Below are 20,558 nucleotides of genomic sequence, written 5' to 3' on the forward strand. Positions count from 1 at the left end.
AATGAGTCTTTATTCCAGGCACACTGCTATTACACGTGTGAGATACATCAGTTTTCCACACCAGCCAATCTTGTTGTCCAAGTGAGACAGACAACTATATGCCAACTCTGTGCTTGGAATTATAACAAATGTAGAACCTTTGTTGTCAGTGACGGAAGCTAATCACACTAGCCTCAGCTAAGTTAGAACCCAGATCCTGAGATGATTGATTTTACAATCTGACAAAAAGGCTAGAGTGGCAATGTCCATGGGCACAGCAACCAGAAAATAAAGTAATACTCTCTATGTTAAAAAAAACACTTCTTGGACAGCAGAAATTGAGCAGACATGCTGTTGTAGAATCAGGGAATTTTACAGCACAGAAGGAGGCCATTCAGCCCATAGCGCCTGCACATTTCTCTGAAAGAGATATCCAAATAGTATCATTCCCTTGCGCTTTCCCCATAACCTTTAATATTTTTCTTCTACAAATATTTATCTACTTCCCTTTTAGGAGCCATATGGATTCTGCTCCCACCACTGTTTTGGTGTCAGAACATCACGAGTGACAGAAGAATGCAGATAGGCAGTCATCAGAACGTAAGTGTGTAGAATTCACCCCACTGAGAAACCAACGGTACAAGTGCTGACCGAACTGCTTATTTGTACCTGGGCTTTTTTTGGAATAATTCAGTGCACAACAACCATTACCAGAGGTTTCCGATGTTATTTCACTACCCATTCCATTGTGTTGTATGCACTGATCTCACTCACTTAGGTATGTCCCCAACACCAATTCCAGGTCATGAGTGCTCTGCACCATTGATCCTACTGCATGAGGGCACCAGAATTACATGGCACTTAACTTGTAAGATTTGCTTAGATTTAAGTGCACAAGTGTAAGCAAGGAGAGGTGCACTCTTCAGATTGGTTTCAGTGCTAAATCTTATAAAGTAGAGAAATGTATTGTGTTATTGTGCGTTGCCTTAAAAAACTGCTAGTTGGAAGCACCTAGGAATCGATATCACGGTCAGGCTCCACCTAATGCAAAAATCACAAAGAGGCCACGCCTCCCAGCTCTTGTCCCTTTTCCTGAGGTCACTGAGTCAAGCATTTGAGTTTCACAAGTGTTAATTATTATTCTGCTGGACAGCAAGAATAAAGCCAGAGAAAGTTTTATTGGTAATTCAGTCAATAATAATTTCAATGAAAGCTTTCAATGCAGAATGTTCCCTCTCTCCACATCTATCGCGATAACAGCAGGTTGCTCCAACTAAAGCACTACTACAATATGTCCATATGATCTCAGTCCTGTGGCTGTAAAGGATTACTCTTGGCTCCTTTAACTGACACAGGACTGCTGCGTGCAATCAACCAAACGGTAACAGCACTAGACTGCGATGATGGCAAAAAGTGATAATCTGTGACTGGACCACCACTGCATGATTTGATGGGTGCTCATTACTCCATTTTGCCATTGAATTACAAATGCACGGACAAGAGCTGGACAAATGATATTTGAGGCGATGAGAAACAAAAAAAGAATAGGCCTACCTAAATCCGATCAACATGGAAGGATATGATTAGTTCAAAGGCAATACTATCTGAAGGAGCTGAATTAGAACAAATTGGTGTAATGGTCAGTGTTATGTGACTCAAGCCAACTAAAATGACACACCCTCTCTTCTACCTATGGTCCTTGATGCCCATATATGCCGATGGGTTTAGCCTCTGAAGTTAATCATTTTGAGGGCCCTTGGACAGGCCCATTACCCTGTAGAACACATTCCATTAGAGGAATTTTTCTGGCTATTATCTTGGCACCCTCTAGCCTGCCTCAACTTCAGTTACTTACTGAATTCAATAAAAGCCATTGCAAATTACAATAAAGACACAGATAATTTTCTGTACCAGTAGCACAGCTGAAACACTCTCCAATTTCTCTCGTAGATACAATGAAAATGTTCAAAACAAATTAATTTTTGGCAAGTCTGTGTTCACCAAGATGAGGCATCATCCTGAATATTTCCTCAACACCGTCAACATCAAACATTCCCAAGTCAAGTGTGGTGTCAGTTGGATGCAGAGTAAAACACACTCTGCCCCAAATAGAAGCTCCAGTTTCAGAAGTGCTTCCCCGTTGCACCGTGTATGTACATTGCCCATCCATGTGGCTGGGGATTGCAAACTTTGAGGCACCTGGGTGTTGGGTCAGTGCCCATTAGGAACTGGATTGAGATTGCTCAGTCTGATTTCACAAAGGACCCTTAACGATCACTGTAAGGGTTAAACTTTCAGCCTATGAATAAGTGCTGTTTTTGAACTAAGGACTCAAGAGATGAAGCGATAGTGCAAGGCCACTCAGGTATTGTAGAGCAGGGGCACTTCATACAAGCTTCAGCATATGCTGCACAATGGGACTATATCATACCATGAGCAGAAACACAAGTATAGCAGTTAGATACTTGCTATCAAACTAGTTGATCAATGACCAGCAAAAAGTTCAATTCTTAAGTCAGTCAAGAGTAGGTCTCCTTGGTATTGAACTTGCCGTAAGAGGAACAGAGAGGAGAGTACCTCATATCGCTTTTGATCCTCAGCCGCCTTTTTAATCCACATTAATTTCTCCTTTTTCTCCATTGCACTCCAAGTAGCCTCCATCGCTTTTACAGCCTTAGTGCGGTCATTCTAAAAAAAAACAAAAGACACACCATGAAGCCCAGCATTTTTGCAACGTCAAGACACGGCTCAGATTACAATCAATCTGACAGCATGCGCTACTAAATACGTGTGCAATGCTTCAAAAAACACCTCCACTCCCAATTCTCTGGGAGTCCAGATTAAACAAATCCCAAAAGAATTTCTTGGGCATAACTGGTGTGTCTATCAAGAAACGAGGGTGGGACGTTCACCCTCAAGAGTGGTGCTGAAGATGGAAAGGATTGCATGCACTGTGCAAAGTGCATTGAAGACAGCACCACAGATTGCACAAATGCTCAGTAGATTGTATCAAAGGTGTTGTGCAATCAAGCAGGTCAAGTCAATGATATCCAATTTCCTGGTCTGCAGACTGAACATTTCCAAATTGTCCGAAAAGCTGTAGGAAAATCAGATTTAAGCATCTGATACACTAATAAATAAACCAACTGTTCGAGTCTCTGGTCATAGTCTTGCAGGCCGTTGATTCACTGTGTTTGTGTTGAAAACTGCTCACGAAACAAGCAGCCTCATTTTTAGGTTTTATTTACGTTACAAACAAGTGGTCAAAATTGTAAACAGCATTTGACAGATTGACAGTGTTTTGTCAGAATCAAAATTAATATCAGAAACCAAAAAAATGGCTGCCACCAAGCAACAACAGCCTATATGAAGATTAAGGATTGCTGATAAAAGTATTCCAAAGTCAGGCTCATCAAAACAGTAATAAATGTTGACAAAAACTAATAATGTGACAATATTATTGATATATTATCTTCAGACTAGGCCACGATTCTTGACCTTTGAATAGCCAAGTCAGACGGAAACTGGATGAGGGTGAAAGCTTGATATGTGGCCAAGAATCTAAAACCAGAAAGACCATAAACACATCTACTCTAACTCTCTAGTTTCATTTACTGTCCACATGCAGATGCGCATTACCACGGTAGTGCACAAAAGTAGGCAGAGCTTTGATTTGTTACAAATTGTACTTTGTAAAAGAACCAAACTGCAATTTATAGCAAAGCAGTGGGGATTGCTTCATGCGTGAATTCCATGGTGAGCCTTTTAACAATGCACCACAAAGTTGCTATAGATCTGCACAAATGGGCCTTGACCTTACCCAAGCAACCAGTGCAGCAAAATGCATTCTGCAACCCATTTAGAACTAGGTTTCCTTAAAGTTTTGCTGCCGTAGATAATCATCTGGTACAAATATCAATTATTCTTCGAGCAGAATAAAAGGCTGGAGGTGCAGTGGCATCAGATTTCAAAAGAAAGGGTCCTGTGGAAATTTAATCTCCAGGGAGGTGAAGTTCTGCTCACCTTGGGGAGGAATTTCAATGAAGGCCTCAAGAGTAGCTTAATCCTTAGGCTACCTGAAGCATAGCATACTTAACAGCTTGGTCAAAATAATTTATCATACCAACACTAGAAGCGCAAATTGATAGTAACTTCCAAGACGGAAGCTCAGACAGATAATAACAGGAAAGTGACACAGGTGTTACAAATGCTGGGAATACAGAAGAGATACAAGGCTCCTCTGAAAAGAGTTATGCTCCAGCATAATCATAAATACTGGCTTCAGTTAACTGAAAAACATTAGCAGTTTCAGCTGGCTAGCAGTTACAGTTTGAGGCAGAGAATCCAGTGCCTAAGCAAACTGAAATAAAGCTTTCTTTTAAGAAGCATTAAAAGGGCATTGGCTACGGTGCAAAAGGCATTGGCCAGTCAGATCCATCCATAAATTCCAGCCCTGGATCAGCTTTGATGGGTGCTTTCTCATTGAAGACAAGACTTTAACTAGTCCCAAGCTGGCTGTGGCTGCACCAGAATCAACTACTGGCAGCACATTAATGCAATGACCGAAGACTTCAAACCTTTAGTTTCTCTGGCCCACTGTCAAGAATGGTGAACCAAATCATGGCCAGGCTGTTTACTGGAAGCTGCAGAAAGGTTTATGGGTCTGAGCTGCATTTTGAACTGACATGGAATTGGCTCCATTGGTGCTAGTTTCCAGAGTCATTCCTGATCCAGAGCTGTTGACGCCACTTGTAAGAACCAGAATTCGAAGTCTCTTTACATGAAGATTCAAGGGAGGCCATTGCGATCTGAAAGATTTCCTTCTGGCAAATTAGTTAGTCATGGCGGATCTTTCTGTTGGGTTTGGGACATGTTTTCATGATATTGGAAATGTTGGTAAAGAATAAAAGGTCTGTTGAAACCTTTTACAGAAAACATTCTGCAAAATAGATCGCTGGACAACATGAATTAAACATGCATCCTCACCTAGTCCAGATTAGTTGAAGCAGCTTTTCTTGTACAAAAGCAGTAACAGGACCTGCTGTAGATGACAGGAGAAAGAAAACTAGGTGTGTACTCCAGTAGACAACTTTCAAGTAGAGCAGGAATGTGGACAACCACCTGACTAAGATTGTTCTGGTGTGACAAAACCTTGAGAGAAGTAGTTTCCCCTATTTGATGGCAGAGTATTTATACACATGAAGGTTGAACCAAAAATTTTTTTTAAAGGGACTTCGATACTTATCTGCCAGACCTAAAAAAGCAACTTTCCCTCCCGGACATAAGTGACATAATGTTAAGAGGAGATAAAAACTGAAGTGTAAACCAAGGCACAGAAACCCAAGGGCTGCTATGATACACATTAGTCATTTCTGTATTATGCACAATTAAACAAAAGAGAAATCAGTTTTGGCAAATAGGTAAACTATGCTAATGCACTATAGTAAGAGTTCTGATTGTCCAACAGTAATTTTACATAAAATGTGGGTCTTGATCCAGGAAGGAGGAGGAGAAGTGGCAATACAAACGAAAGCAAAAAAAAAACCACATATCAGAGCACACTGCTGTGGACAGATCTTCTCTGAGGTATAGAAGGCATATGGAACACTTCATATAAAGCTGATGTAGCCACTTTGTACAGTATTTCAAGTCAGTATTCACGACAGCAAAAAGGTTCTTACATGTTGGAGAACAAATATGTAGCAAAAACTGAAATATTTAAGGGTCTGCTCTCTCCTAATATCATAGGCCAGAGGATAACCTCCCACCAGTCTGTGCAATCCTGTTCATTCACAGCTTGGCAAGTAACCTATCCTCTCATCCTTTCCCCACTCCCTCCATTCCAAGTGGTCTCTTCCTCTCTTTCCACTACCCCAGTGCATACCCTGTACTTGGCCAGATAATCTCCAATCACATTCTGCTGCCAGATCTCTTCTGCAGTCTTGGGCGGTTCTGGCAGCTTCCCTCGAATAGCAGAGCCTTTTCCGTCTTTTCCATAGCCCTGCCTTTTCTGTTCCGATTCGGCCTTTGCCGCTGCCTCCATGCGCCGGTACTTCTCCTGTTGCAGCAAAAACATCATTTTAGATCCTTCAAAATATAGTTCCTTCCATTAAACAACATAACCAGGTCACCGAATGCATCGCAATCTACTGTTAGATCAAGGCTACGTTTTGCTGGAAGGTTAGATTATTGACTGCAGTATGGTCCTTCTATTTCTTCAAATAATGTTCAACCTCCACAAACAAATGATTAGGTAGTCTTCCAAATGGGGACAACCATGAGCATTCTCCTTTTAAAGTTCTACATTCCTACAATAGCCATGGGAATCACGTGGTTACCTGCTGCCCAAAAGAACACAGTGCATATAGCGCTTCATTCCGGTGTTGCACCAGTCCTTTCCAGTGTACACAAATGAGGCTGTACACACAAGCTCAAAGACAGTAGCAGGCAAATGGTGGTAGTTTTGAATGTGTGTTTCAACGGGTAAGGAAGGTCATTATCACAAGGATAGTTAAGATTCTTTGCTCAAATAATGCACAAACAAAAAAAGTTAGGAAACTATGACTAAGCAATGAGGCGAGCTTGAATCATACAATTACCAAAACAATGTGTCAGCTTGAGCCACCAGTCATACATGGTAAAAGTCTAAGTTACTCCATGTAGTTGCAGTGCAGATAGTGTTGAGAAGTCCTATGCTTAATGGTCCAAGTAAGCGATACCACAACTAAATTACCTTCCAACATTTCCTGACTAGCTAAAGCAGCAAAATAAATTAGGTGGGGAAAATCCAGTACTTAAATTTTGAGGCCAGCTTCAAGCATAAAAGCATCCAAGCACTTGTCATCTGGAGCTGTCAGAGCAAAGTAATGTTTTGTTGAAGCATAACATTTGTCCAGGCAACGGTCTTGCAGATGGTGTCAAGAAAGACTCTCTGTGCATTGGCCTATTGTTTAGCCATATTATAGGTACAAATGAGCCTCAGAGCTTTCGGGTGGATCACAACCCGTTCTAGTACATTCTACAACCCATGAGTCAAACGTTACTTGCTAATTAGCTCACCCATTACCAAAAAATACACAACTGTTTGGTTACAAAGCCCCACAAATGTACAAAGTAGCAGCATGTAACCGTATGGAAAATATTGGTGGGAGAGAGAGAGAGAGAGAGAGAGAAAATGAATTCAACTCCGCAAGGTAATGTTAAGGCATAAACGCTGGATGTGATCTTCAAACCAACTTGTCAGAATGACAAATACAACACGGAACCATGGCATAAAACTAACCTACTCCACAGGAAAAAATGAAAGCTGTGCGATAGCCTCAGGAGTAAGAACCATCTGGTCAGGAGAAAGTCAAATGCAAACAAGAGCTTGAAAAGCACGATTCAAATCTCAAGTAGACATGGCTGACTGAATAGTTTTATATTCCAGGCGTTGTTCACGAAGTTGGATATCAACTTGATGTTCTCCAGCTAACGTGCTGCAATGGTTATGGTGACAACCTCAATATAGGCAGAAACAGTTACAAATAAATGAGTGCAGCTGAATGTCGCACTCAACATGGGTTCTGCTCATTATCCTAGCACCAAGAAACAAATCTTTTCATTTTCCCCCACCTCCTTTTTCCTATCATCTAGAAAAAGGCAATGACTTATGCCGGAGTACAGTTCCATAAAGAAAATGGTCCTTTTGTACCTCTCCCAAAAGCTTTACGTACTGCATATTTGACCCTAGATAATGTATTATCAACAGGCCATTAGCCATGAGGCAGCCTTCACAGCAAACAGATCCTAGCATAATCGTATATCAGCATGTATGCAGTTTCCAGTAGGCATCACTGGAATGATATCAGAAACTCTAGATTAATTTCCCCCTCCTTGCCACAGTGACACTAGATGTAGTGTAATGCCCCACAATAGCTAATAAAGCACATATCACGGAATTAATCTGGGACCTTCATAATAGTGTGCTGCACTCATTCACTGAAGGAACCTAGCACTATAAGCTTAAAAAGGTGGAGCATTCCTGCAATACTGATTATGACACTGGCAGATTTCAGCCAGGTTGACTATAGTAGAAATAAATAAAATCACCCACTTCATGGAGTAGTCAGGAAAAACTATTAACTGAGCACTTGGATGTTCACCCCTCCCCACTGCCAACTGCAATATAGTCTAAAAAAGCAAACTAAACCCAGTACAGAACTCGTAACACCACAAACAGCATCAAAACATTACTATCTGTAATCACCATGTATTGTTCTGTGATTTATAAATGCGTAGGCTTCGAGGAGTTCCTGACATTTACCTGAGGAAGGAGGAAGCCTCCGAAAGCTTGTAAATTTCAAATAAAATCGTTGGACTATAACTTGGTGTTGTAAAATTGTTTACAAAACATATATTGAAAGACTTGTGCAATTTTACATGACAGGAGGGAATAAAAGGTGATCAGGAGGCGAGATTTCATCAAGGGAGGAATGTGCAATCCTCATGTCTACGTGAAGACTCCTTAGTGAAGGTCAAACATGTATTGCAGTTTGGGCCATGCTGAATACTCAGTAAATGGTGCCATTGTGTGAAGACAAGTGGGAAAAATTCATAGGACCAGAGAAACTTTCACCAATGGTTAAAGAAAGCTGAACAGTGCAACTGGATATAAGAGTGAATAAGAGAAAAACATTTATAGTAAATTCATTGCTATACAGAAATACTTCCAAGACAGGCAAATAAGAATGCGGAAAACTGCGCCCTCCTCCCCAGAGAGGGACGAGCACACTGGGAAACTTTTGGCCCTTGAAAGGGTATGGAAACAGACTCCATGGAGGAAATGATTTGTTGAGACTGCCCCTCCGACATCTTTATACCCATCTGCTCAGGTAGCATCAGCTTAGCATTGACTGCAGTTCTAATCACAGCTATTTGTGTGAGCAAGAATACAGCAATTATATGACAAAACACTATAGTATTGATAGTAAAAGCTCCAAGAGGAGCAAATATCAACTCAGAAGCAAGAACTGGAGCTGTCTTCCTTTTGAACATGGCCAGAAAGAATGGACTACAGAAAATGCAAGAGATGCTTCCATTACTCCAGGGCCAAAATTCTGATTTTCAAATAGGGGGAAGAAAATTCTCAGTTCATCAATGACAGTCCACTTAATACTAGTCCCAGCTGTAGCTATTATAGACTTGAGACCATTTGATTTAAGTCTTCGTGTACACCATTTGTTGGTGCTGCAAACTTACTTCGAAGCTCACTTACTGCAAGCTCACTACGAATCTCAGAATGTTAAGCTTTTTTTTTGGAAGGGGACGAGGAGACTATGAATCAGCCAACTGTATAAAGTACAGACTGCCTCTTAAGTATTTCAATGACAACTGTGTTATTCTCATCCATTCAAATAATAATCCAAAACACCAGCAAACTCTCTGCCTTCCAAAAGGCCAACCTGCACCCATTGCTGTTTAAAACCAGGACCACAGAACTCAAGATCTAGAAATGCCAGATAACTAACGCTCAATGAAGAAAATATCAACTCTAAACTTTTTCCTCGTCCATCACTGTGCAAACTAACATCTTTCACCATCTGAGGTCTCAATGTCCTGTTCATCTTTCCAGTCCATCTAAAGCACCACACCTACATTGGATTGGATTGGTTTCTGAAATATCTGAACTATAGCCACCCAATGCCCAGACCGTTATGTGGTATCTATCAGCCACTCAAATAATTTTTACCTTTTTCTTCTCTGACAGCTCAGTCCACATCCTGGCCAACTTTCTTGTCAGTTCACTCTCCGACAGCTCCGGCTCCTCCTCCTGCATCTTCTTGCGCTTCTCTTCCGAGAAAATGAACATGGCAGAGATCGGACGCTTTGGTTTGTCAGAAGTAGTCTGATAACAAATGTGAGAAGAGACCCTTTAACCATTTGCTTATTCTGGGAGCTGGTCTTCCACTTCCTTTACCACTCTACCTTCAAGCTGCCAGGCCTCTCAATCCTTGTATTTGAAACCCGTTTCTCTGCACAGGGTCCCATGATGTAAAGAGTTTACCTCCATTTTTGATGCACACTAAAAAAAAATGTATTAGGGCCCACCCAGAGTACTTAAAAAGGATTTATAGGTGCAGCACCATGACTTCTTGTGGTCACTCGTCCCCATGCCAATTCCACCCATTCAGCCAACAGCAGGAGAGGGGAGCAAGTTACGCAAAGCCATTTTTATACTCACTAGTTGCCTAGCTGCCTTTTCAAATATTACTGAAACAGACAATGCATACAACTGGCGAACTCTCGCATCAGACAACACCCTGGACCGCCATTCCAGTCCAGAAACGTTTGGAATTTAGTTCAAATGGCCCCTACACATAAGTACACACCTAACATGGAAACAAATCATAATCATTAACTGTTAGAACCATTATATGGCCACTATACGCAAGGCTCCCTTCATTGGATTCTACAAACATCCAACTGGTTAAGTGGAGTCACCTGGATTTTAAATGATTTTTGCCCATAGCACCCAAAAGGACAAGAACGTGGATGGTTTGTAGACAACAGAATGGAAATCTGGAACTTACCACTCAGAAGATTCCTTGTGATGACAATCTCGGCTGTAATTAAGAGTGTCAAGCTTTTGACACCCAAGAGGAACTCCATGGAAAAATTATAGGAGCTTTGGGGTGGAGAATTCTGCAAAGCTGCACCAAACTGCCAATAGGCAAGGCTATCATCACACCTGCGGCAGCACGTCAAATTGCCACACATATACACCGTGACCAGTGAACTCTCAATTCTACAGAATTCCCAATTGAAAACCAATAATATCCAGTTAACAGCTCAGCAGATGGAAAAGCAGCGCAACAGGCTGTTGGGGTGGGGGGTAGGGGAAGATCTTTCAGTAAAAATAGAGACCATAGCACAGAAATAATCACACATCTACCATTTTGGTTGGGTACATGTTTATTAATGGTTTTCAGATATTTATTCAGCTGGAGATCGAACCACAATAGAAGGCGTCAGAAATTGCATTGTGACCAGAGAAGTGTTGGGCTCTTTCCAATTACGCACAAACTCTTAGTCAAAGTAGGTTTACATTTATTTTTCTAACTGCTTGGTGATCTCAAACTGAGTAGTACGATGGCAATGAGGGCTCCCCTGCGGGCTTGGAGATTGGCCAATGAAAAGGCGATAGTATTCTGAATCATGATACACCATTTCACAAAGATGCCACTGAAGGGAGTGAGGAGAAACAAAACTTACTGAACACAAAAAAAAATCTAATTATGAATGGCAGACAGATGAAGGTTAGCAGTGTTCAGTATGACATTAATACATGCTGAGAAAAATTGTCCCACCTATAGGGCTTTTTAACTAAAACAGCAATGGGTGCAAGTCTATACCAACCACTCATTGACTAACATATGGCTTATATAGGATATACTAAGTTGCCACACAATGGTGCACAAACTTACTACTTAGACACCATTTCGCCTCATTCCTCCCACACCTGTCAAATGCAAGGGGTCAGGATAGATAACATTGACAAGAACCAGACATGCATATTGCAGAATACCTACAGCACGGTATAAGTGCAGAACAGGAATTGGAACACTGAGCAGCTTGCACGCCTGGACTGAAGTGATACATTTATGCAAGTTACACCAACAAGTCATTCTTCATAAACACACACCTCAAAGTATTTTGCACATATAGAAAAGAGCTACCTTCATTATAGTAAATCTGTATCTTTTACAAGCTCTATGAAGTTATTTCTCAAAGTGTTTGAAGATTACATTGCCCAGATCAACATGTTGCCAACTACAAGGTCCAGGTGGGAGCCCCAGTCCTGAATGCATTTTATGGGCAGACTTTCTTGCCAAATACCTTTGAACAGGTTGTAAAATTGGGATTCTTGCAACTCCCTGAACAAGTAACAAAGGATTGGTTCAATGGCCCCTGATCAAATGCACATTGTTCCCATACAGCTTTGTATAGCCAACAGATCGCGCCAATGGTTCCAGAGGTGATTTTAGAGATTCCCTGGACACTTGGAGATGAAGACATCATCCTTTAAACTGCAGGGAGTATCTCTCCAGCAGCATTAAGAGTCCAGTTTAAATTTCACATGGTCCCACAAGGCTTCCAATCTCCACAGTAATGTCACTGTTCCCAAGCACTACACGGCTTTCAGCTAGAAAGCAGGGTAAGCTAAAGCAGACCTGTACCACAGTACCAGAGTTAGGCCTCCACTGAGGAGAAGAAACATGACAAAAAATAACTTCCTCCTCCCACACCAAAAGGGAGCCTCTGTATTGAAAACTGTTTGGACTGCACACAAATTTATTTTGCTCTAGGTTCAATACTAGCACACTCAACTGCACGTCCTCGGGCATCACTGGTCCGAACTTCAAATTGACAATTCGTGCCTATTCCTAAAACCGCATTAAGGGTGGGAAGGCCTTTCCACTTCATCGATATAGTCGACCGTATATATTAATGATATATCCACATATTATAAATCGAGCTTGAAGGATCATTGTTTGAACTGGCTGCTCTGCAAAATGAAGCTGCAAATTACCCAAGCAAAAAGCAGAGTCAAGTGGACTAGTGCAAAGAATGGACAATAAAGTCTGAATGCTCACAGTAACGGTCAGACTAAAAATAGCTGAAAGCAGGTATTCAAATGTCAGAACATGAATTCATGGGCAAGAGCAGGGGAAAGATCAGAATAGCAGTGACAATAAGTAGGATATAAAAACCAGCAGAAACATCGGCCAGTTTGCATACAGAAACACTGAAGTAAGGCATGTGCAATGTTACAAGGGCAGCTGGAGAGGGGAAAGTCAATACAACATTTCTGTGGGAGTGATCAGCTCCCTCATGAGAACGGTCGGATCTGACGAGGAGCCAACATACCATATGGAGAAGACCTGAAAAAGAAGCTAACACAATATGCATGCTTTTCAATATCAGTGTTGTTAATGCCAAAATATGACTTCAAGACATTTAAAAAAAAAGGTACAAACCCAGACTTTCCATCAGTAAATGAAGGTAAACTTGGCCAAGTATCAGCTATAAAGACAAAACAAATTTGGAGCAACATTTACTCATTCTAAGCAGAAACAGACAGCCGCTTTAGGAAGCATGGTGGGGGGGGGGGGGGGGGTCTGATTTATTAAAGACCCCAGTGCTCATGTAGGGGGCAAAAGTCTCACACACACAAAATAGTTCTCCAGCTATTACAATTTCTTTATCTGTTAACTTTACAAGATTTCACAAGATGCCATAAGTACTTTCCTTCTGTGCAGTATCAGACAGGCCAGATCTAAAAAGGCCTATTGTCACGCTGTGTAAAACCCATGCCAGAGAAAGTCTTCTTACAGAGCCACTGTACTGTCACAGCAGTACAGTGCTACCTAGAATGCATGGAGTTGCCAGGGGCCACCCATCTCATTAGCAATAGGTGCCATCTACAGGCAACACCTGAGCCAGACCAGCCCACTGACAACATCCCAAACGATGTCAAAAACACATACACTCAAGATACCAGTTTAAATATTTCCTCCAACAAATCTATAAAGCAGCCTCTAGATCAAATCATTTGAAGTGGAGGCAAATAACAGTGTCTCTTCAGAACATTTCATCTATCAGATGACTATTCAGAGATCACTATTAATGACAAAAAGTAGCATTTAGTGTGAGATTTCTTAAAGAACCTAGGGCAGGACACATTAATTTTTGCTCCACAGAAAGCTACTTACTGACCTAAAAACAACAGAAATCCAAAGCAAGACTGTTCTCAAAATCAGTGCATTAAATCCTAAGAAAAAAAAAGTTCTAAAGCAACAGATTCCCCCCACCCATTTCTGCACTCCTGGCATGAACAGTGGAATTAGGTGACATTGTAATACCACATACAAGGTCCAATTACACAGAAGCCTGTTTGTGAAACTTCAACCACAGACTGCAATGGAAAAAACGTCAGCAGAAGCAACCAGAGCCAACAGACCAGCTATACCTACAAATAAAATGAGACCAGTAAACAAATCAAGCCAGGTGGTATTTAAATTCAGATGACCAAATACAAAACTGCATAAAATCCAGGGAGTGGATCCGGATCGATGTTAAAACAACAATTCCAGCCCTAATTAAAAACAAACATGGATATCTAGACCCATCAAATTCTGAGACAAACATTCACACAGCGTGAAGCTACCAGAGTGGCCCACTGGCTCTGCAAGTACTTGCATCACTTGGTGGTGTGGTACCATGTCATTAAGATCCAAGATCATCACAGGTTCAATCCTTGTTCTATGCAAAATAAGCTAAAATTCAGCTGTGGCACAATTGAATTAAGCACTCCTGGGTATGTGTGTGTTTTGTGGAACATGAACGGTGTGATGGACGTGTTGCGACTTGGTGGTCATGCCCCACCCCCATACCACACAGCTTGATGACACTCAGTGTTTAGGAGTCATAGGGTTGTTAGAAGAACTATAACCAAACATCAGTGTCTTGGAGAGGATGGGGGTAACGATTGACTCAGTGCTCTCAGGACTGCAATGGCACAATGTCACTAAAGTTGCCATTGTAAATTCACTCCCCCCTCCCCCCCCCCAGCATTTGCATAAAAGAACAGGCAAAAAATGTTGTCTTTTCATAAAGAAATTTAGCTTTTCTTTTAAAATCCCTGAAATTATGAAAAGCACTGTGTGTGCAAGGAACCTGTGTGGATACATGCATGTGGTTCATGTACCGATTGATCCATTGCTGTGTGCAAGACTGTATGAATTTCTCTGGACAATCCAAGTGCGTCAACTCAGATACAAATGAAGTTGCTAAAAAGTGAAGTTAATGAACACGCACCTTGGTGGCATCTGAAGCGGATGACGGGATGCCTTTCACTGCGGCCTGCTTCAGGTTGCTTGCTGCTCTCTTGTGTAATCCAATCATCTTCTCTTCAGAGAGGACTCTTTGTTGCTCTTGCTCAGGAAGGCTCTGCCACAGGAAAAAAAAAGCTTAACTTTCAAACATGCAAATCTTAAAACGTGCAGTCGACCTGCCATCCTCACCACTCCTGATAGGCTGAAGGGGTACAGATTAATTTCTACAATCCATTTTTGGTACCTTTCAATTGCAATCACAAGACTGGGAATCATTTAATGGCACCTACCAGCAAAAACCGATGAAGGTTAATTTCATATTCCTTCTTTTTCTGTGGGGAGGAAATGAACAAAGCAAGTCAATATTATAACCAAGATGTCAACATCTGATAATGCAATAGTCTCAATGTTTCCTAATCTGTTACAAACGGAAGTTATGGGAGTATTAAACAACCAATTGGAATCAAGCCACTTCCCCAACTGCTTACATGCTCAAATGCTAATTATACAGCACAGGAGGCGGCCATTCGGCCCATTATGTCTGTGCCAGCTGTTTGAAAGAGTCCCTCTCCCCTGCTCTTTCCACAATAGTCTACCCCCGTATCTTTAAACAAACAGAGAGGAAAGCAGCAACCAGATCATAGGCTCTTCCCACTAATTCCCTCTCTATGGAAGCCTGTTCCACTAGAATCACCATTCAGTACAAACAAGGAGAAAAACAAAACAATGTTTAAAAGAAGTCACTCACTACTGCATACCGTTGAATTGCAAGATTGAAAGTTTTGAACGCTCTAGTGAAGAGCTTTCACATCAGGTTTTTAGTGAATGCATCAAGTTGCAATAATCCTTACCTGTTCGCATCGTTTCTGATATGCATCCTTCTCTTTCTGAGACAACATCTTCCACTGCTTGCTGCACAGTACCATACGCTCTGTGCTGGGAATATCTTTCATGTTGGACATTAGCTCAGCGCAATACAGAGAATAGCCATTTCTAAACAGAATGGATAAAGTAGTCAGATCTTGTGTGTTATAGCTGCTTGGAACATCCCACCTCAGTATCTGTACAACGAGATTATACCTGGGAGGCCAACAGGGTCACGGTGGATCCAAGATGACATGCCCGAGAATGAAAGCTTGGAACCAAATCAACTCCCCTGAACCAGTCAATTCCACAGTGAACCAGTCAATTCCACAGTACTCCAGGGCATTGATGACTGGCCAGCCTGAATGGCTCATTAATGGAATTGAAGGGATAGACCAGTCACTGGAGCACAGGATTCTTCTCCTTTGGCTCTAGACGACACTGCAGAGCAACACCCAATTGGTAGGGTGGTCATAACTGCACAAGCAGCAAGAAGCTGCTCTGGTAAGCTGCAGGGTTTTAACTCTTTAAATTCCAGCAGTAACCCCTACGTACAATTAGTGGTCTGCAAGACTGGTCTTTGCCAATTTGCACCTAAACTTTCTGTACTTGGGGCACATGGAATGTGTCCCTGTAGGAGTGTGTGCACACGCTGTATTGAACAAGCAGAAACTCTATAGGTGGATCTAGATTTCTCAGCAACTTGATTTGGAGACTCAAATATCGTGATGGGTTTCTAAAATTGCAAAGGCACCGGGCTGGCCAAAATGCAGAAGACAGCATACTTCTGCCTCTATCAGGTAATCAAGTCAATTCTAATTTTTGTGTTCAAGACACTCCCTTCACACACAGTTAGGGTGGGCACTTACGGGGGTGGCTTTGTGGGTCGTCCATCAAATTTGTCCTTGAGCTGTCGCTCGGCTTTAGTCAGTGTATTTTTGGTCAAATCTTCCACACTGATACTTTGCTCTGGGTGACGTAGAACATACTCTCTCATTGCTTCCTGCAAGCAAAAGGTGGTCCATGTTGAAACTGAATTGGTGAACACATATCTACTCTTTCCCTAGTACAATATCTGTAATACAGTGCCCATAACCCATGAGTATAAACTATTTATAAAACTGATGATCCAGGTATTCTACAATTTAAATTTTTGCCCCAAATTTTCTTCTAAGGCATGGTTCCACAGCCCTCCTGTACCACATCCAAGTGGCTATTCATTAAGTGTTTGCTTAGACAACGAGAGTTGTCATGCTATTAATCCACAGAGTCAAGCTTGATCCTGAACTTCCCCCTGACCAAGGGAGGGCCCACTGGGTAGCTGCCACACAGACACTGGTAAACTCAGAACCGACCAGGAATTGAACCTTCAGGTCTGTATGGCTTAGTGTTACATTGAATGGTGCCTTGATCCACTATTTTACAACAAGATTTCTCCAGGACTCTTCAATTAAGCAGCATCAAGAAAATTACATTCTACCCACTGACCAGAAGGATCATGAAGCAGGAGCTCTTCTGTCAGTACTGTTTAAAAGTGTGGGTGAGCAGAGTGCCTGAGTAACAGGTATTTTTGGCATTTATTGCACAGAGGACTGTTCTGCATAAACTGGGCTTCTGACATTCTTCGATGAATTTTCACACAGCAATCAGATAAATAAGTTAGGTACCCAGTTTAGCCCATCCCTCTTGGTCCATTCTACAACCACGAGAATAACCAAACAAGTAACCTACTGGTGGGCTTCTAACTGTAAAGTGCGCAACAGTGGCTCACAGGTGTTCACCTGCTATTTTTCCCTCCTAAATTACCTCACCTAAACTCAGCATTTCATCCTGATAGCATCGACATCTGGGACTGCAGAACTAGGAAATCACAGGCAGAAACCAGTGTCCTACAGTGACATACCAGTGTGCTCAGGCACACATGATTACCACCAAACTCTTACTCAAGCCCATATCAAAATGGGCAAACTTTATCCATCAAAAGGACAAGATTTAAGCCTTTGGCGAAACTCTTTAAAAGAAAGGAGGTGCAGACCTATCCCCATCACTCTGCCCTAATCATCCTGTGGCTCTATGCTGTGGGCACAACACCACTGTAGCCAGTATCGACTTGCCTCATACAGCTCGCGCTGCTCCAAACTTTTGCCAATCCACTTGAGTCGTTTCTTGTCAGACAGCTGGGACCATTGCTTCCCTAGTGCCTCTTTAACATCCTTCATTGTTGCCTGGGAAAACAAACCAGTTTTACTGATTCATGGTGCCCACCTGTGGTGGTTACATCATTTGATTAACACTTACAACAATACAAACTCTTCTAGCAATCCTAGACTTGGATTGGTTGACAACTCCAACAAGGATAACAAAGAATTGGGAGAGAAAGATAGCAGTAGAGCAGGAAATATTACAGTAGTAGAAGGGACCAGACTAAGAGAGAGTACAAGAAATCTAAGATAGGTTTACAGTACATGTGCGAGAACGCACGACGTGTGTTAAACAAGGCTGGAAAACTGCAGGCGCAGTTAGCCACGTGCGAATATGATGCGGCGATAACAGAGATCTGGCTCAAAAAAGGGAAAGATTGAGTACTAAATATTCCTGGATACAAGGTATTCAGGAAAGGGAAGAAAGGAGGGGGTGGTGGCAGTATTGATTAAGGAAAATATTGCAGTGCTGGAGAGGATGTCCTTGCAGGGGTCAAGGACAGAATCTATTTGGTTCGAGTTAAGAAACAATAGAGATGCCATTACACTACTGGGTGAATTCTATAGGCCACCAACTAGCGGGAAGGATATAGAGGAGCAAATTTGCAAGGAAATTACAGAGAGGTGCAAAAGCCATAGAAAAGTGATAATGGGGGACTTCAACTATACTAATATAGACTGGCATAGTAATAAGGGGCAAAGAGGGGGAGGAATTTTTGAAATGTATTCAGAAGAACTTTCTTGACCAGTATGTTTCCAGCCCAACAAGGAAGGAGGCATTGCTGAACTTGGTCCTGGGAAATGGGGCGCGCCAAGTGGAGCAAGTGTCAGTGGGGGATCATTTAGGGAACAGCGGTCATAGTAATTATCAGGTTTATAATAGCTATGGAAAAGGACATGGACCACTCTAAAGTAAAAATACTCAATTGGAAGAGAGCCAATTTCAGTGGGATGAGAACAGATCTGGCCCGGGTAAATTGGAATCAAAGATTGGCAGGCAAAACTGTAATTGAACAATGGGCGGCCTTTAAGGAGGAGATGGTTCATGTACAGTCTACGTACATTCCCACGAGGGGGAAAGTTAGGGCAATTAAAGCCAGAGCTCCCTGGATGACAAAAGAGAGAGAGAGCAAGATGAAACAGAAAAAAAGGGGCCTATGACAGATGTCAGGTTGCTAACACAAGTGAGAACCAGGCTGAAATATTTTTTTTAAAAATTCGTTCATGGGATGTGGGCATTGCTGGCAAGGCCGGCATTTATTGCCCATCCCTAATTGCCCTTGAGAAGGTGGTGGTGAGCCGCCTTCTTGAACCGCTGCAGTCCATGTGAAGAAGGTTCTCCCACAGTGCTGTTAGGTAGGGAGTTCCAGGATTTTGACCCAGCGACGATGAAGGAACGGTGATATATTTCCAAGTCGGGATGGTGTGTGACTTGGAGGGGAATGTGCAGGTGGTGTTGTTCCCATGTACCTGCTGCTCTTGTCCTTCTAGGTGGTAGAGGTCGCGGGTTTGGGAGGTGCTGCCGAAGAAGCCTTGGCGAGTTGCTGCAGTGCATCCTCTGGATGGTACACAGTGCAGCCACTGTGCGCTGGTGGTGGAGGGAGTGAATGTTTAGGGTGGTGGATGGGGTGCCAATCAAGCGGACTGCTTTGTCCTGGATGGTGTTGAGCTTCTCGAGTGTTGTTGGAGCTGCACTCATCCAGGCAAGTGGAGAGTATTCCATCACACTCCTGACTTGTGCCTTGTAGATGGTGGAAAGGCTTTGGGGAGTCAGGAGGTGAGTCACTCGACACAGAATACCCAACCTCTGACCTGCTCTCGTAGCCACAGTATTTATGTGGCTGGTCCAGTTAAGTTTCTGGTCAATGGTGACCCCCAGGATGTTGATGGTGGGGGATTTGGCGATGGTAATGCCGTTGAATGTCAACGGGAGGTGGTTAGACTCTCTCTTGTTGGAGATGGTCATTGCCTGACACTTGTCTGGCACGAATGTTACTTGCCACTTATGAGCCCAAGCCTGGATATTGTCCAGGTCTTGCTGCATGCGGGCTCGGACTGCTTCATTATCTGAGGGGTTGCGAATGGAACTGAACACTGTGCAATCATCAGCGAACATCCCCATTTCTGACCTTATGATGGAGGGAAGGTCATTGATAAAGCAGCTGAAGATGGTTGGACCTAGGACACTGCCCTGAGGAACTCCTGCAGCAATGTCCTGGGGCTGAGACGATTGGCCTCCAACAACCACTACCATCTTCCTTTGTGCTCGGTATGACTCCAGCCACTGGAGACTTTTCCCCGATTCCCATTGACCTCAATTTTACTAGGGTTTCTTGGTGCCACACTCGGTCAAATGCTGCCTTGATGTCAAGGGCAGTCACTCTCATCTCATCTCTGGAATTACGCTCTTTATCCACGTTTGGACCAAGGCTGTAATGAGGTCTGGAGCTGAGTGGTCCTGGAAGAAGCAAAACTGAGCATTAGTGAGCAGGTTATTGGTGTATAAGTGCCACTTGATAGCACTGTTGACGACATCGTCCATCTCTTTGCTGATGATTGAGAGTAGACTGATGGGGTGGTAATTGGCCGGATTGGATTTGTCCTGCTTTTTGTGGACAGGACATACCTGGGCAATTTT

General features: G+C 42.5%; 1 protein-coding gene across 10 annotated transcripts in view; it reads right to left on the reverse strand.

The window, feature by feature from the left end:
• ubtf (upstream binding transcription factor) overlaps nt 1-20,558 on the reverse strand; it is a 56,066-nt gene that overhangs the window by 11,327 nt on the left and 24,181 nt on the right. For 6 of the 10 annotated variants that reach the window (XM_067969016.1, XM_067969014.1, XM_067969011.1 and 3 more), the window contains exons 8-15: nt 17,834-17,944; nt 16,589-16,722; nt 15,707-15,848; nt 15,146-15,187; nt 14,839-14,970; nt 9,710-9,865; nt 5,864-6,037; nt 2,557-2,667 (exon numbers count right to left, since the gene is read on the reverse strand). In XM_067969016.1, the coding sequence (XP_067825117.1) occupies nt 2,557-2,667; nt 5,864-6,037; nt 9,710-9,865; nt 14,839-14,970; nt 15,146-15,187; nt 15,707-15,848; nt 16,589-16,722; nt 17,834-17,944 (1,002 nt within the window). The remainder of the gene's footprint in view (nt 1-2,556; nt 2,668-5,863; nt 6,038-9,709; nt 9,866-14,838; nt 14,971-15,145; nt 15,188-15,706; nt 15,849-16,588; nt 16,723-17,833; nt 17,945-20,558) is intronic. The other 4 variants (XM_067969017.1, XM_067969018.1, XM_067969019.1 and 1 more) reach the window with 4 other exon arrangements.

This window comes from Heptranchias perlo, chromosome 30 (genome assembly GCF_035084215.1).
Source record: "Heptranchias perlo isolate sHepPer1 chromosome 30, sHepPer1.hap1, whole genome shotgun sequence".
NCBI lineage: Eukaryota > Metazoa > Chordata > Chondrichthyes > Hexanchiformes > Hexanchidae > Heptranchias > Heptranchias perlo.